The 18,624-nt window shown below is 35.6% G+C and overlaps 1 protein-coding gene across 2 annotated transcripts in view; it reads left to right on the forward strand.

Annotated features, from left to right (window-relative positions):
- LOC129433952 (ankyrin repeat and BTB/POZ domain-containing protein 2) overlaps positions 1-18,624 on the forward strand; it is a 70,063-nt gene that overhangs the window by 30,871 nt on the left and 20,568 nt on the right. The window contains exons 1-3 of one of the 2 annotated variants that reach the window (XM_073864683.1): positions 5,537-5,844; positions 6,180-6,329; positions 13,960-14,167. In XM_073864683.1, the coding sequence (XP_073720784.1) occupies positions 5,838-5,844; positions 6,180-6,329; positions 13,960-14,167 (365 nt within the window). In that variant the 5' untranslated portion in view covers positions 5,537-5,837. Of the gene's footprint in view, positions 1-5,536; positions 5,845-6,179; positions 6,330-13,959; positions 14,168-18,624 lie in introns of those variants that run through there. The other variant, XM_073864682.1, reaches the window with a different exon arrangement.

The following is an 18,624-nucleotide window of genomic DNA, read 5'->3' on the forward strand; positions in this document are numbered from 1 at the left end:
CTGCCTTAAGGTGCAGTTAACTTTAACCACGTGTGAAATCTTACAGCCAGCATCTGGAAACAAAAATCACTGTTTCTGGATGTCCTTAAAAACAGGTTGGGTGTTTAGTGACATTTCAACCTTCATATTGTGTTTTGATCCTTTGACCGGGATTCCTTTAAATCTTCACAAAACCCGTTTCTGGCCGTCAGGAAATGACCAAGGTCCTTATGAATAAAGTGCTTGTTTTTTAAGCAGGTGGCCTTTGTTGAATGTAAAAGGCCACTTAGACATCAGAGAACGAGGCCCGTGGGCCTGTAAAGGAGAGAGAGGAGGCACTTAACACGCTGAAGAACAACTGACGGGTGTTAGACCAAACACATCTTTAGTTCCAGACCAATTAGCTTGCAGGAATGCCGCCTATATGGACTCTGTTGTTCCTGGAAGCGCGAGACGGGATTCTTTAAATAATAGAATTTCAATGTAAATACACCTAAATGGAAATCTGCCTGTCTGTCTATTAACATGTTACGTCTGGTGTCTGGTGTGTGAGTAAAATTGATTTTCACTTCAGCGTAAAGATCTCGTCCCTTTTGTCACACTTGTGTCCCAATAGTAGTGATCTTAAACAAACAAGACAAGCAGATTCCTCATGTATGAGTGTATTGGGACGTGCTGTGGGAAGTTTAGGCTGGGTGTGGACTCGAGGGATTTTTCTCAGTTTCTAACTTATAGCAGCTCACAAAAGCACAAAGAGCGAAAATGATGTGTGAAGTGTTGAGAAGATTGGATGCATACCTGCTGTCAGTCGTTCTTAGCGTGAGATATTAAATAAACATTAGTGTGACGCTGGATTGGTAGAGAGATTTGTTAGTTTTAGCTTTAACATTTTGAGACCGACCACCATACTGTATACTGATTGGTTTAGCTTTTAAAGAAAAACTCTTGGAAGCTTGTCAGCGCACCTGGTTTGTGTTTCTGGAGCTGAACTGGTATAGCATTGCATTAGGAGCGCAAAAGGTCATGGGTTTGATCCTCAGAAAACACACATAGCGTTAGTTTCCCAAACAGGGTTTATATTAATCCCTAGTTATATTTAAGTCATTTTTACAAACATCTCTTACTATCATGCATCTTGAAACAAAACAATGCCACTGATATAATTTAAGTTATGTCAATGCAAGTTGTTTTTGGGTCAATGACGTGACGTTAATTATTTTGTGTCCGTATGGTTCAATTACATGTAAAAGGGTTTAAATTTAAAAATAAATTTGCAGATTACTTGCATACATTCTTTTTTTTTTTTGAAGTCTAAAATTTCTGGTTTTATTTCATTTTGAAAGAATATTTGGGGGATAATTGCAAAAATGTCAATGTGGTGTAACCGGTCTGTGTCAATTGGTGTAACTAGTATTTTTTTAAAAATGAAAATATAAATATATTCATAAAATTGTGGAATAAAATATAATCATCTAGTTTAGTGTAATAAGATTTTTTTACATACATTTTTACATCATTGTCAAAGATTTTTTAGAAAACAGAGCTGTTTTTCAGTATATGTCCAGACAAATATTACAAAAACGCATTAAAATTTACATTTAGAAATTAATGATAAAATGTATTTTCGTGTGATATTTTTAAAATACTATATGATAATATATATTTTTTGATGATGATTATGCTGACATGCCATCAAGGTGGATAAAGTATTTAATATTTCTCATTCGCGCAATTGGCGGTTACACCATTTGATATTTTCAGAATAGTCTTAACTTTCATAAAAATGCAAAATTACAGCAAATTTTTTACAGTGAAGCTTTTCATATATTAGAAATGGTTTGCTCTAAAAGAAAATGCTGGGTTATTTTATTTACAACCCACCGTTGGGTCAAAAAGGTACAAACCTGACCCGTCAGGTTGTAATTTAACCTATGCTGGTTGTTTAACCCAAAATACTGGGTTGTTTTAACCCATTGTTGGGTTAAATATAAACATTCTCGCGATAATTTTAACCCAACGGTTGTGTTTGTCCCCGTTTGACCCAAAGCTTGGTTAAAATAACCCAGCATCTTTTTCTTGTGTATTTGTGTGAAATTTGACGACAAACTTCTGATAAGACCTAAACCTGGAAATAGTGGTAAAGCGGTGAGAAATGACTCCTGTCAGTAAACTGTAACATGGAGTGCAGTACCTCACTGTTAAACATATTTGCACGAATGTGTGCTCATCGTAAAGTCACTTCTGTTGTTAGGAACGTCCAGCATCAGCAAATACTCTGGGCTTTGTCATGCCCTCTATACAGGACAACACACACACACACACACACACACACACACACACACACACACACACACACACACACACGTTTTAGTGCAGCTGGACAAATTTGTTGTGGGTTGGATTTTTATGGAGGAATTTTGAATCCCATTCGCATCCAGCCACATCATATGTTTGTGGATGGATATGTGCAGGCATCTGTGCATTGGTTTTTAACATTTTAATTAGTTGCACTCAGTCATTTTTTATTTAATGTCACAATCATGATGAAAAAATTTAAATCTTGAAATGGGACGTCCGGTCACAAGAACTCTCTGACTTGCCTTTTGGAAATCCTGAACCACATATAATTGGAAATTCATAAAGATTTAACCAAGCACGATATTTTTATATCTAGCCATGTGTTTGGTATTTACAGTGTACCGAAGAGAAAATAACACACAGCAAAACTGAATTTCTTAGTATTTTTGCCTCGTTTTCCAGGACAAATACAGAAAAATTCTTAAATCGAGAAACATTTACTTGAGAAGCAGTGCGGATAAGAATAAAGTTAAAACTTCATTTCTTTAATTCTTTAGGATGTCTTTTAATGTCTTAATTTCATGCAAATGTCAACCTTAGCAAGAAAAAAGTTTTTAACCGTACCGATATCTCAGACGTCAATATTTGGTGATTTAAAGGGGACATATCATGAAAATCGGACTTTTTCCATGTTTAAGTGCTACAATTGGGTCCCCAGTGCTTCTATCAACCAAGCGTGCCGCACAAGCCCTGAAAAGTGAAGCTAAAACGTCTTGATCGCCCCCCCAGTGACTGGTCCCAGTATAGGTCATAAACCCCGCCTCCCCATGTTATTCAATGGGACTTGAGACCAACTAAACAATATAATCACACTTCAATTATCTTTTTTCCCAAGCTGGTTTCCGTCATTTACTGTAGTTTTTATCACGCTGATGTAACTTCAAGAGTTTGTTTTTAAAATAAGTTTGTTTTTAGTTAGTTATTTAATGATTGACAGCTGTAATAGGCGCATTCTACAAGAGCGAGGGCGGGGCCTTGATTTCGCGGCTTTACCTCCTGCTCACTACTGCGCAGGACTGGTCCCGAAATCGCTACTGCGCAGACTCAAGACCCAAGATGTCAGCGCCGTATCGGGACACTGGCGGCTTCATTTTTCACCAATGGAAGAGCGAACGGGCGTCGTCCATCTTTTTTACAGTCTTTGAAAATGTGAAAAAGATCAATCCAGTAACTTAGTTTTGGTAAACTATTCTCTCCAAACATGTACAAAAATAGGTAATTGAAATTTGGCTCCCTGTGTGATGTCAGAAGGGGATAAGACCGCCCCTAAATCTGCACTATTCAACAATGGCACTGCCATTTAGTGCAGAGATCAGCTCATTTTGCATTTTAAAGGACACACCCCAAAACGACACATTTTTGCTCACACCTACAAAGTGACAATTTTAACATAATAAATGATCTGTGGGGTATTTTGAGCTCAAACTTCAGATACATACTCTGGGGACACCAAAGATTTATTTTACATCTTAAAAAACTCTTGTGAAATGTTCCCTTTGCAAGTCCCTGTTAAAGTTTTTAAAGCTTTTTTTCCATTAAGTAAGAAAAGATTTCAGAATGGTCACATCCACAACGAAGAAATGTCACATCCATAATGTTTTTTTCCTCAAAAATTTGCAAAAACTTTATTTAGCAATCCCTTTTACATTTATTGGATGTTATTGCTTTTGGTTTGTGCCTTTTAATTTACAGAAATCCTACAAAGTATGCAGTCTCCCAAAAACTTTTTTTCTCTTTTTTGTCACATCCATAATGAATGTATATTTCCCTCATCTTAAACAGAAAACATGAGACAGATATTTTTCTGTTGTCTAGACTGTTATCAGGGTTTTAGGAAATAAAATGCATTCTCTGAGAATTTACATTTCAAGTGTTGACTGCAAACGTCACTGTGTAATAGCTCTTAGGTCATTTTGCCCTTCAGTCAATGCATCTTGAATCATTTTTAAAAGTGTGTTATTTGAACGAAAAACTACGATTTTTTTTGTCTAGTGTATGATCATCTTGAAATCTATTTATTTAGCCATATTTAGTGGTCCTACTTCCATCAAGCTATTATTATTCCTCACACTTTTTGCTGTGAAGCCACCCTGCACCATTTATGAGTGCTTTGGCAACCACCCAGATCCATTCAATACATGAAAGTAATGCTTATGGAAGGAATCTGGTTCATCCCTCATAAAAAGTTTATTTTCGTCTTTGTGTATAATATCACATTTCACCGTATTGTCGGTAGTCAGCCAAGCTGAAGCTGTAAATGCACCGTAATAAATGTAAATCACAGATAACATTAAAGAGTGTTTACTGTAAACAAACATTCAGCTTTGTCTACTGGAATTTATGGCGTTTGTGAGCAGTCCAAAGCGTGATTTCCCGTAGTACCAGACTGTGGTATTATAAATAGGTTGTGTATTGGTTCAGAGTGGATCCATCTGTATCCCCAACCTTTGCTTGATGGAAAACAATCGGTCGGGAATCTGCATGTTGGTAGTTTACTGCACAAGAGGTATTTCTAAACATTCTGGATGAATCTAAGCCCCTTAAAGTGCACGGATGGTATCACGATGTACCGTTCCAGATTTGTCCATAAATCAGAAACAGGACTTTTTACAATATTGCTTTGTTTTCGCTTCTCTGTAAGGGTTCCTTGCTTGTTTCCTTTCGCTTGGCAGGGATCTCACCCCGAAGGCCAAAGCAAAGCTTTATCCCAAGAACTTCAAAGAACCAGTGAGAATTATAACTGGCCCGCTCCGGCACAAGCCATCGCTCTGTTATTCCCGGTTCTTGCGTGTGGATAGGAAGTCACTCTTGGAGACAACATAAATCATCGCATGATGGTTCAGCAGATTCATAGAGGATAAAACTTTTAGGATCTGAGTCACTCGGTCCCAATATCTCAAAGAAGTGCCAAACAAATTATACGTCATGTTGCGTAACTGTATCCATCATAGATCAGTGCTTTAATGAAGTCATCCAGATCTTACACAATTATTTAATTTGGCAGGTTGGTCAATTATTATAGGGAAAGGCTTTCATGGAAAACAGATTTCTGATCGTACCGTCCCATTTGCAGGAACTTGATGTTTCTGTTAACAGTGCAAAGGTCATGGGTTCGATACGAAACACACCACACTTTGGATAAGAAAGCAAATTTATACCTGCTATTAAGATACATTTCGGTCAATCAGATTACAAGTGGACGAGAGAGACACATGTGCGTTCTTTTGACAAATGCTGTCCTGGATACTTCCAGGGGATGGGTTATGAGTCCTCTATTACAAATTTTTAATGATGTTTGACGATTGCTTTATACAAAAATGCAATACGATTTATTAACAAAGACTTTTGAATTTAGTCATGAAATAAATCAGTTTCATGACGTCTTTATGGAATCGTGTGCTTGATAATACTTGCATTTGTTCACACTTGTCCTCCCCGGAGCATTGGTTTTGGAAATTGGTTTGTTGAGGTTTTTAGGTGTTAAGGTTGGGGTTGTGATTATGGTTGGTTAGTAAACACACCTTTGATTTTCTTTTATTTGCGGTACTGTAAATGGGAAACATGTTTATGTTGTGTACTAGAGCTGTTGTGTGTGAGATAGAAATGTGTGATATCCACGAATGCCAAAATGTCACTTTGTAGTTTGACTTTGGTGTAAATATGTCTGCAAAACTGCCCTTGTTTTCATATATACTGATCTTTATCCTTCACAATTTGGTGGGTTTCAATTATCTATGTATGTCAACAACAGACCACATGGCATATCCAAAGTCTCATGTTTATGATGAAACATTGAAACTTCTGTATTTTTGACTAGTTTTTTTTCTCTCTCTCTCTCGTAGGTGTTTTGTCACTTCCTGCTCATTTCAGTCCGTACACCGAGGGCCGTCAGACGAGTTTGGATAGCAGAGAGGACGCGTATGCCGAGCTGGAGCTCCGGACACTTGAACAGGCTTTATTGGCCACATGTGTTGGCAGCATCTCAGAGCTCAGTGAGTTGAATCTGTCTCACTTCCTCTCTGTCTGTAATGAAATTTATCAAATGACTGTAGATGAGTCATAAAGGTCACATTAAAGCTATAGCTTACGGAAATGTCACACATAGCAGGATCTTACAGTATGACGCACATTGAGAAGGCCTTTAGTGTACTGTATGGGCATGAGAAACATCTGTATGTTTGCAACTTAATAGGTTTGCAACTTAATAAAATAATGCACACCCAAGGTGGTAATGTGGCCCGATGCGAAGCAATAATTTAAAGGACCAATTAGTCCTCTTATACCACGGTTACCACAAACATTGCTCTGGTGCTTATTTTTAAGACATTTTAAAGGTTATGTGTCCGGTTGACAGAAAATAATCAACACCCAGAATATAGCATTCAAACAGGCCGTGGTATAACATGAAAATAATGATTGAATGTAAAAATATAAATGTTAGGGCTGTCAATCAATTAAAATATTTTATCGTGATTAATCGCATGATTGTCATGAGTTAACTTGTGATTAATCGCAACTTAATCACACATTTTTCCTATGCTAATATTACACTTCAGAAAGTGCACGTTGCGTTAATCGCACGCTAATAAAATTTGTGTCATTAAAATGTATATATATATATATATGTAATATTTATATAAATATATATAAATATAAATAAAAAAAAATTTAAAAATTAAATATATATTACAATTTGTGCATTAATTTGTTAATAACACGTCAATTCAACACTAATTGTATTAACGTGCGATTAACGCAACACTGTAAAAAAAAGACTTTCTTAGTATTTTTGTCTTGTTTTCAGTAAAAAATATCAAAAAATTCTTAAATAAGATGTATTTTCTTGATAAGCAGAATGACCAAGGAAAATAAGTCTAGTTTTTAGACAAAAAATATGAACTTTAAGTAATAAGTGCTTAAAACAAGAACATTTTTTTTTTCATAAACACTTATTTCAAGAACATTTTTCTTATTCCATTGGCAGAGTTTTTTGCTTTTAAGCACTTAAATTTGATATTTTTTGCATTAAAACTAGACTTATTTTCTTGGGTCATTTTGATTATCAAGACAATACATCTTAATTTAAGAATTTTTAGATATTTTTGCTGAAAAGAAGACAAAAATACTATGTAAAAAAGTCAATTTTTTGCAGTGAACACGTAGTTTCTGAAGTGTTAACAGATAAAAAGCGATTAATCACGAGTTAACTCATGACAATCATATATACATACAATAAATTTGTTTCAAAATCGAGTTAATTGTAAAATTAAACTTTATTTAATATCCTAATGATTTTTGGCATAAAAATATAATATAATGATAATATTGACCCATACAATGTATTTTTGGGTATTGCTACAAATATACCTGTGCGACTTAAGACTTTTGTTTAAGGTTTTTTGGTCCAGGGTCACACATACAATATAAATTGTAAAAAGCACTATATAAATACATTTTAAATTGATTTTAATAATTTTTTTGGTATGAACCTCTTGTGGGGCAAACACACCAAACGCAAATTCAAAGATTTCGCGAGTAGATTACATACAAAGTCAATGAAAAGACCCGAATAGATGCAAACTCACAGGGGGCGATGTGAATGACACGAAATGGGCGGAGCGCTTGCAGCGAAAACACGCCCTATTCGCCTCAAACGAGTCTTCGCGCAAGTTGAAAATTGACAACTCAAGCAAAAAATTAGCATGACACAAAGTTAAATCCCATGAGTAATCTAGAGCGAGGAATGCGATGCTGTGTGTTTGGTGTGTACATAGCATTAGACATCTAGAGTCAATTAGTCATCATTTGATTGTGGTTAATATCTCCACCTGTCAGAAAGCTCAGATAACATTCAACGGAGACAAGATTGTTGCAGGTATCATGAGACATATTTGCCTACCGTTGTCTCTTTAAACACAATGGGGGCAATGAGATAATACCAATGGGATTTATCTATCCCAGCTGATTAGCCCATTATTTTACATTCTGGATAAACATCACTCGCGTCTTTCCCAAAGAGAAAGCGTGTTTGCTATCTAAACAAAGAAAGAAGGCAAGGGAGTCTACAAGACGGACGTCAAGTGGTCATTATCTGGTTTGTTAAGTGCTCAGTGCACCAGTTGGTCTCAGATAAATCCAGCAGGATGTTCAAATATTTCACTCTTATCAGAAGAGAAGAGAAAGAAGACTGCCGACCAGCGTCTCTGCCTTGATAAATCCAGACTGGCGTGTCTTAAAATGAGAAGTTGCATGTTTGGTTTCTTTGATAAAAGCCTGGTTCTGTTTCTCTCTTCTCATGCCAATACAAAACATTTCTCCATTATTTTAAGTAGTTCATTGAGGAGTTCGTAGAAACGGGTTAATTTAACAAAACCTTAAAGCGTGAAACTTTGACGTTTTTACGCCCACTAAGACTGTTGGTTCACTGTACGGTGTTTCGATTCGTCTCTCACGTGAGTTTACATTTGAAAATGGGATTTTTTCCATCACTAAAGGAGTTTCTTTGTAGGCACAGGTCGTCCTTCGTACTTTCTTACTTGCTGTGTTTACCCGTCATGCCACAGGTCCAGCTGTGGCAGGGTTGGGTTTACTGATGGAAAGGCACGAATTTCCTACTTCAAAACACGAACACTTTGGTGTTTGTCTCCCGAAGCACAAGGGGACGTTCATGCAGGCTAAACATTCAGTGAGGCGTTAGCAAATGCACACAAACTAAACTCATTCACTGAGAGATGTTTTTGTACAACAGCACAGGAGGTTCTTGGCTTATTTGGTACTTTCCCCGTGAGCACTCATGAAGGTTCGATCCAGCAAGGATGTGTGGACAGTTTGACATCTGAAAGGATGCAAACAAGTCAGGGATTGAAATTTGAAACATCAGCCATCCTAACAGTTTTAGGCAGTTTGAACATCTGGAAGACCCCTATAGTAAAAATGCAACTATTTTGTAAAGGTCAGACTCAGTTTAATGCTCCATTTAAAGGGATAGTTCATATAAAAAGGTCTATTTATTCATCCTCATGTCATTAAAAACCTGTATGACTTATTTTTTTCCTGAGAAACACAAAAGATGATATTTTGAGAAATGTCTCTTTTGTCCATACAATGAGGGCCAATGTTGGTTACCAGTGTTCCTTGAAAAAACTTTTTTTCATGTTATGGTAATAGCTAGAACTTTTATCATGGTCCTATATCACAATATTAGATTACATTTGAAGATAAACTATCTTTGTTGTTCTTAATCATGTTTTACTTAGTTACTTATTTATATATATATATATGTTTTCTAAAAATAAGAACCTAAATGAACATTTAAATATAATTTACAAATAAATTATTTATATTAATTAGTTTTTGGGGTCCTATTAGTTCAAATTGGACTATGCAGGTATGCTACTTAAAGTCGGCAACCACTGAATGATTTACTCATTCCCGCCAGCCTTTTTTCAAGCCTTTTTTTGAAACTTGTCCGCTCGCATTTTTTGTGATTTTTACAAAAGTTTCACAAAATGCATTCCATGAAAATTTTCTTATATTTATATGTATATATATTTAAAGATCAAATGAAAGAACAGGCCCTCTGTTTTCAAACAAACAAAAACAAATCGGGGAAAAAAACGTTTCACGCTATCTTCATTTGTTCTCTTTTTATAACCTCTTAATTATGGGTAGGTTTCTTCGAAAGACCAAATTTTGAGCAAAAAGCTGAAATAATTGCATTTTTGTAAAGGAATTCTATTAGAGATCAGATTCAGAACAATTATCAAAACACAGTTTAAAATTAATTACATTCGTTTTTGCTTTAGTTTTTTATAAATTGTGTAAGAGCGCCATCTAGGATAATAGCGGAATTACAGATTATTGTAAAAACTCGTCAGGAAAGAGTCATTGACAAGGAAATGTTTTCTCTTTATTGACACGATAACTCGTCAATGGCGGGGAAAGAGCTAAAAAAATGTATACCATGAAAAAGACCTCAATTTGTCTAGATATCATAGCTTTATGTTTATAAAATGTCTTTTTTTACAAAAAATTTGGTTTTCACACCTAAAATCATGTGGTATGACTCTCAACCAGTGACAACAATGTCAATGGTTTTGACGTTTTTGTTTATTTATGGTTTTAGGGAACCCTTTCGGATTCAATGATATTTATTGAACTTTTAGTAGATGAACTTTCTAAAAGAACTTTAGAAATAAAATTTTTTTTCATGTTATGGTAATAGGATTTTAATCATGGTCCTCACCGGACAAGAAGCATTGCGCCGCATCGCGCCATATATCTAAAAAATCAAACACATTATTTTCTATGAATGTACACACACTGGCGGCAACTGTCCGTTGTGATGATACCTGCGAGCTGTTTTACAAGACGCAGCGCTTCTCGCCCGGTGTGCGACCCCCTTTATTATTCTTAATTATGTTTTAGTTAGTAACTTTTTTTTATACATAACTGATGTTTTTTTTAATTAAGAAACTAAATGAACATTTAAATATAATCTTCAAATAAATTATTCATATTCAAATGATTTAAAACCAACTAAATATAAGCCTTGCAATTTATGATTGACTCTTTACTGATGAAATATAAATAAATATACTGTAAAAACTTAGGAGTTGGAAAAAATTACTTAAATTGGTAACACTTAAAAAAATTATGTTGGACAAAAATTTAGGTGTTACCAATTGTAGGATTTTTTAAAGTTAATTCAACATAGTGTAGGGGAAAATACCTTTAAATCTTTAAATTAAGTACAATGATTTAATAAACTATTAAATAGCTTTGATGGCTCTTTATAATAAGTGACTCTTGATTGGCCAATTGTGACCTGTAATAGCCAGATTCATTCAATGTCCTGGTAACACTTTACAGGTTGTATTAGTTAATTAGTATTTAGTAAATGCATTAACATTAACAAACAATGAACAAGTTGTTTTAACGTCATGCTGCATTTTTTTACAGTGTGTTAGCTAATGCATTAGCCAATGGTTAACAAATACAACCTTATTCTAAATTGTTACCAATGTTGTCAATAAACAGCCAATATGCAATCCAAACTATGATTTCTTTATATAGGGGCAGGGTTTAGATTAATCTAGGACTAGACCTTAGTTATTTTAGGACATTTAAGTAGTTTTTACAAACAAACATTACAAAAAAAACATTACTGGTATGCATCTTGAGACAAAACAATGTCACTGCTACTGTATATGTTAAGATATGTGAGTGCAAGGTGTTTTGAAATAAAGGCAACTAAGACATGCATTATAGTCTGGTACTAGGATAAACCCTGTCTGGGAAACCGCCCCCTAGAGTTATATATAATTATACTACGGGTCTGTTGAATGCTGTATTCTGATTGGCTGAGAAATGTTTCGTGGATATGCATTAATTTCTGATAACCGCACACCTAACTTGTCAAATGTCTTAAAAATATGCACCAGAGCAATGTTTGTGGTAATCGTGGTATAAGAGGAATAATTGACTCCGGTCCTTTGAATTATTTGAAAATAATGCACACCTGCGGTGAAACGCCATTGCACCTTGGGTGTGCATTATTTTCGTATAATTCAATGGCCCTTCATCAATTATTCCTTATTTATTGTAATTTGAATTGCCGATGGTAATAACATAATCAAGATAAACATTTTTGAAAGTCCAAAAGAAAAAGTTATACAGGGTTGGAAAGACATGAAGGTGAGTAAATAATGCAAGTATTTTTGGGTGAACTATCCCTTTAACAGCGAACAGACTCGCATTGCTCTTACCGTGAGCTTTGAGGATGTTGTATTTAATATTCCCAGTCTAATAGAGATGATGTGAACCTTAGGGGCTGGAATTAGTAGCAAAACCCCACAACTTCCTGACTGCTTCATTTAATTCTCTTAAGGCCCTTTGTACGGCCTGGCCGAGCACAAAGAGCTCCTATTGCTACAAGTTTGGCATCTTTCAGATCAAAACACTGCGGTTTGAAAATGAACCCGAGGGGCGATTACTTCCCATATTCCCACAAATAGGGCAGCCAGCCCGCAACATTGTCTCTTCATGTTGGTGAAATGAGTGTTGAATTGCACTTTTGAAGCAGATATTTATATGTTCACCAAAAACAGAGGAAAAGAGATCAGCAGGTGGGTGTACCTAAACTGGTTAGAGTAAGGACTTTGTCTTTTTAAATGATTTTTCCACATTAGCCCTGCGATAAAGGCCAACTTGTGGTTTTGGTCCTATTAGTTCGAATTGGACTATGCAGGTATGCTACTTGCTAAAAGTTGGCAACCATTAAATTATTGAAAATAATACCATGAAGGAGATTTCAGATATGCATAAATGTTTTAATATTTCAAGTTTTTAGATATAATGTCAACACTGCAAAAAATGATTTTCAAGAAAAATTCTTAGTATTTTTGTCTTGCTTTCAGTAAAAAGATCTAAAAATTCTTAAATAAAGATGCTTTTTCTTGATGAGCAAAACGACACAAGAAAATAAGTCTAGTTTTTAGACCAAAAATATCAAATTTAAGTGATTTTGTGCAGAAAAAAAATCTGCCAATGGGGTAAGCAAAAAAATCTTGAACATTTTTCTTAAACACCAAATTCAAGAAAAATAAAAAAATACCTTACCCACAATGCTTACCCCATTGGCAGATTTTTGTGCTTGTTTTATTCACAAAATCACTTAAATTTTATATTTTTGGTCTAAAACTAGACTTATTTTCTTGGGTCGTTATCATCAATAAAAAACATCTTAATTTAAACATTTTTAGATATTTTTACTGAAAACAAGACAAAAATCTAAGAATTTTTTTTCTTGAAAATTCTTTTTTGCAGTGTTGATGAGCAAAATGACCCAGGAAAATAAATCTAGTTTTTAGACCAAAAATATAAAATTTAAGTGATTTCATGCATAAAACAAGCAAAAAAAAAAATCTGCCAATGGGATTTTTGCTTTTTTATGCATAAAATCACTTAAATTTGATATTTTTGGTCTAAAAACTAGACTTATTTTCCTGGGTCGTTTTGCTCATAAATAAAAAGCATCTTAATTTAATAATTTTTAGATATTTTTAATCAAAGACAAAAAGAAAATAATTTTTTTACTTGAACATCATTTTTTGCAGTGTATATAACGTATTTATTTCACAAACACCTAAAATGATGTGGTAACTGACCTAGAAATACTTTGACTATAAGCCAAATTAATTGTAAAAAATTAACAACTTTGGAAGTCTCTCAACAAGTGACAACAACATCAACCAATAACAACATTAATTTCAATGCCATTTGTATAAAAAAATAAACATTTACGGTTTTAGGGAACCTTTGGATTCAAAAATATTTATTGAAGGAGAAAATCTTGGGGCGATTCACACTGATGCAGTTCAGCCATTTTGGATAGTCGAAATGCATCAGTGTGCAGTGTTTTAGTTTAGATTTTAAATGTTTCTAAAGTAAGCAATGTTTAAATAAAGGCTTTTTAATATTTTGGAAGCAGAAAATGTGCCTTGGATCCTTATTTATTATATTAAATATTTATTGAATATTCAGTAGATGAATATCTCAAAAGAACTTGATTAAATTGTGTTATGTTGGGTGCAAAAGTGTGATGGCCTTGTTGTTCATCAGGTGACCTGGTGTCACGGGCCATGCACCACATGCAGCGTCTAAGTTCTGTCCGTCACGGTCTCAGTCCGGCTCGCCACGCCCGCCAGCAACCCGTCTCCTGGTCTCCGGATGCCCTCCACACACTCTATTACTTCCTGCGATGCCCTCAGATGGAGTCTATGGAGAACCCCAACCTGGATCCACCCAGGATGGCCCTGAGCAAAGAAAGGTGAGACTCATTACTTAACCCCCTCCCATTAATCTAGTCTACAATCCACACAGTGAGGCCTGAACTAATTAACACCCCTTAACCCCTAATGGCCCATTGATATGCAAGTGAAATCCAACAGCCTGAAGGAACATCTAAGCTGGTAATAATACAGTAGAAGTGAAAGGCTCCTAAAACCTCTTTCCCATCTGCTGCGTTCTGGAAGTTCATTATATTTCGTTTGTTTTAGGAATGGGTGATTATCTGTCCTGTTTCGCTTTGAGGAAGTCCTCAGGGCACCTGCATTACTGGAAGTTAATAAGATGATTTACCTATGGCAAGGTTGAGTTACCGTGTGATGACTCTAGTCGTGAATCAGTTTTTTTCTTTAGTTTATTGAAATGAACCATCTGAACAAAGCAATTTGCTAAATGAGTTGGCTTTCCGAATGCTACTTGGCACAATATAATATTATATAAAGAACAGGGTTTTTATTCTCCACTACTTTGAAGAATCTTAAATATAAGTTATTCACTGGAAACATAATGTTTACACAATTTTACATTTACGATCTGGTAGATGCTTTAAACAATCCTTTCAGAAAACGCAATTATGCGATCGCATGATTCAATGCATAATCAGCCAAAGTCTGCATATTTATGCGGGGGCTGCAATACGCCGCACTTTCGCCACATAAATTGAAGATTTCCGTGCGCAAAATATGACTTCATAATCCCAGCATTTTCGTAGCAAAAAGTCACAAATATCTTAGCAGAAAGTTAAAATTTTTTTGCATTTACTTCACACATGTGCAGCCATGTCTCCTGTTGTTTTAGAGCGCCTGGGATTTTCCGCGCTCGGCTTAATGGCATCAGTTTTAAGAAGGTTGCTGTCATGACAGTGTTGCCCTTGCTTCTTTTTTTGTCCATTAATCAAGTGACTTGTCATAAATGAGTAAAAAATTACAAATAAAATAAATGAGTAAACTACTGGCCCGCCCCCCGTTACTATCGCGTATCGGCGATCTCACAGGCTGACGATAGGACGATCTCAAAATGGGCCATATTGTCCCAACACTAGTACGGCTTGCTTGGAACTTCAATCAAGGTACAAAAAAAATATTAGGTACTAAGTACTGTACACAGTGGAAACCCCCCCAAAAGTGAGCCGTGCCGAGCTGGACCATGCAATGGAAAAACGCCACATGTGTTCCCTGGGGATCGAACGCATGAGTTTTTGCAGTGCTTGACCCATTGACAGTCCCTCCAGAAAAACGCGATTATGCGATCGCATGATTCAATGCATAATCAGCCAAAGTCTGCATATTTATGCGGGAGCAGCATTTTTCAAATACGTCACACTTTGGCCCCAAAAATTGCAGATTTCTGCGCATACGGGGCTTGCATTTTCGTAGTAAAAAGTCATATATATCTTAGCAGAAAGTTGAAAAATGTTGCATTTACTTTACACAAGCGCAGCCATGTCTACTGTTGCTATGGGGACGTTTTAAAGTGACGCAATTACGCGACATGAACATCATTGAAAAGCTGCAAACCCCAACCGCAGTTTTTGCAAGTTCACACAATTTTTGCAAGTTTACGCAATTTCATTGCATAAAATTGCATAAATATCCCGCATATTCCATCAGATTTTTTAAGAAAATGTGTCGCAAGGTCAAAGATTTTTGCTCGCAACAATCACAAAATAACTAGAAGTACTGCATTGAGGTACAAGAATAATTTTCAAAACATCCAAGCTGTAGTTACTGAAAAATGAACTTTATTTAGTTGCATTCTCAAAACTGTCTTAGCATCACAACCTCATTCAACTGGGTTAAATTCCCAGGGAAAATACATACTGATAAAGTCAGTGATGCACAATAAGTCACTTTGATAAAAGCGTCGGCCAAATGCGTAAATGTAAACATTTCGAACTAATAGTAGACATTTTTATGCATTAAACGTTTTTTTGAACAGTATAAGATGTTTTATTAAGTTTAAAAACCAACTATAAGTGAAGCTTTTTGCAACCACAAGCAAAACCAGGCCAAAACTTATAATCGGGCGCCCAAATCTCTCCTCAGATTCCTCTTTAATAGCCTACAGGTCACACAGGTACAACATCATCTGGAAGAGATATGCTTCTCTGCCTCCAAACACTAAGTGAATCCAGTCCTTTGCAGACTCTGATGTTCATTGTCGATTGCAGAGCAAAACTTTGCCCAGATTGTGTATTCACACACTGTATTGTGTGATGTATACGGGCAGTCTTGTTATTGGCTACAGCTGTTCCACTTATGGAAGACCTAACAAAGTTAAAGTGGAAAACGACAATGACGCCCTGCTACCAACTCCTGGACTCTTCTTTCGTCATTGTGCCTAAAAAAAATTTGTGTGTGTGTGTGTGTGTGTGTGGTAGAGCAGAATGGGGTACAGGTTGTACCTTACATCTGGCAGTAATAACGGTAACGGGCTCAATTATTATTCAACACGCCTCCTATTGAAAAGTCTATAAAACCTTTGTTTGAAATGAAACCACAATGGGGTACAAGCGTAATGTGTGGTCCTAACAGAGGCCCGTAAATGTAAAGGGGGCGTTACGGATGTAGGAGTCTGGCTATCTTAGTTTAGTAGGAAATGCTGATTTATGAAGGCCGTGGACAGGTTGTGTATCGCGTATTGAATGGGTGGAGAAAGAGGGAGGAAAAGGTCGAGGAGGTGAAGGGGAGTGATGGGTGTTAAGTGGACACACATCAAGGGACACTGTAAGATGAGAGGTTTGAAAATTCACTGACCCCAGATCACAAAGGAAAAGATGTGTCCATGCAGAACAGCTACTTAGGGAGTATGAGTACTAGTTTGCATACTTCTATTACATATAAAAAGTACACTGCACTGCTGATGGTAAAGTACTTACAAGCTGAGACAAAATGTTCTCTCATTTATAAGTCACTTTGGATAAAAGCATCTGCTAAATGAATAAATTTAAATGTAGTATCATGTCACAAATTTTCACATCTTGTGTAGCACGAAATTGTGGGTAATATAAGCCCAAGTATGCCATCCAGACATTTTGACAAATTCTTTATGATTCTTTTTAATTACTTGTATAAACCAAGTGTTAAAATCCCTTGTGATACCAGTTCCATGGCATTTCAATGGCACAGATGTATACAACTGAAGACAATCAGATTCCTATTTTTAGCCAATTATTTGAGCCGTAAATGTGACTGATGAATCTGTTTTAGCTCTCTAATGGTGCGTTCACACCACACAAGAATTAAGCTTTAAGCGCAAATGATTTACATTTTAAGTCAATGCAAAGACGAGATAGACATCCTGCAGTGCGATTCGCGCAAATGACGCTTTTAACGCGCCGCAAATTGAGCGTTTCGGGCGAGTTGAAAAATTCGAGCTTTGGTGGATATTCGTGCCATGTTAACCAATCAGGAGCTTGCTCTATTAGTGATGTGATGATGACGTAGCAAGCAGAAGCAGAAATAAAAAACAACAATGGAGGACAAAATCATCGTCGCTGTATGTGGACACCCAGAGTCGTGCGACAAATCTTCGTACTTTTATAGAAACAGGAACAAAAAGGATCTTGGTTGGAAAAAAGTGAGTGAGGAGGTCAGACAATGTAGTAAGTTGTAAAAATGCTCTTTACTCAATTTGAGCTATACATTTACATATTGAGAGTGCAAGCTAGCTAAAACCGCCAAATTGAGCGTACTGTATTCGCATCTAAATTTCGCGCGCAAATGAAGCGAGTTAACTCAAAATGTTCAATAGCCCGATTTATTCGCTTCATTTGCGTCTGGTGTGAACGTACAGTAATAATTACTATAAAATAATAGATTTTCAATTATTTATAGTTAATGTTATGTATATTTAACATACTTGACTCAGTTTTGGATCACCACTGACTGCCATCGTATTTTTATTTCCTACTTTGGAAGTCAATGGTGCTGTACAGTTCATACGGTTGATAGTGCTAATATACCACCTAAGACAAATTTTATACACAAATAGCATTATGAATATAATGGTTCGATAAAAAAACGAAAATAGTTTTTAGAGATGCTAAACTGCATATATATATATATATATATATATATAATTTTTTTCTTATGTACTACTTATGCATTTTTTTCAAATACTCCGCACTTTTGCAGCATAAATTCCATAAATTGCAGATTTCATAAAACAAGCAAAAAATCTGCCAATGGGGTAAGCAAAAAATCTTGAACATTTTACTAAATTCAAGAAAAATTCAAGAATTTTTATTTATTTTTACTGAAAACAAGACAAAAAATACTAAGAACATTTTCTTTTCTTTTTTTTGCAGTGCACAATTTCATCGCATAAAATTGCATAAATATCCCGCATATTCCATCGCATTTTTAAGAAAAGTTTCTTATGTACTACTTATGCATTTTTTTTCCAAATACGCTGCACTTTTGCAGCATAAATTGCAGA

This window comes from Misgurnus anguillicaudatus, unplaced genomic scaffold (assembly GCF_027580225.2).
Source record: "Misgurnus anguillicaudatus unplaced genomic scaffold, ASM2758022v2 HiC_scaffold_27, whole genome shotgun sequence".
Taxonomy (NCBI): Eukaryota; Metazoa; Chordata; class Actinopteri; order Cypriniformes; family Cobitidae; genus Misgurnus; species Misgurnus anguillicaudatus.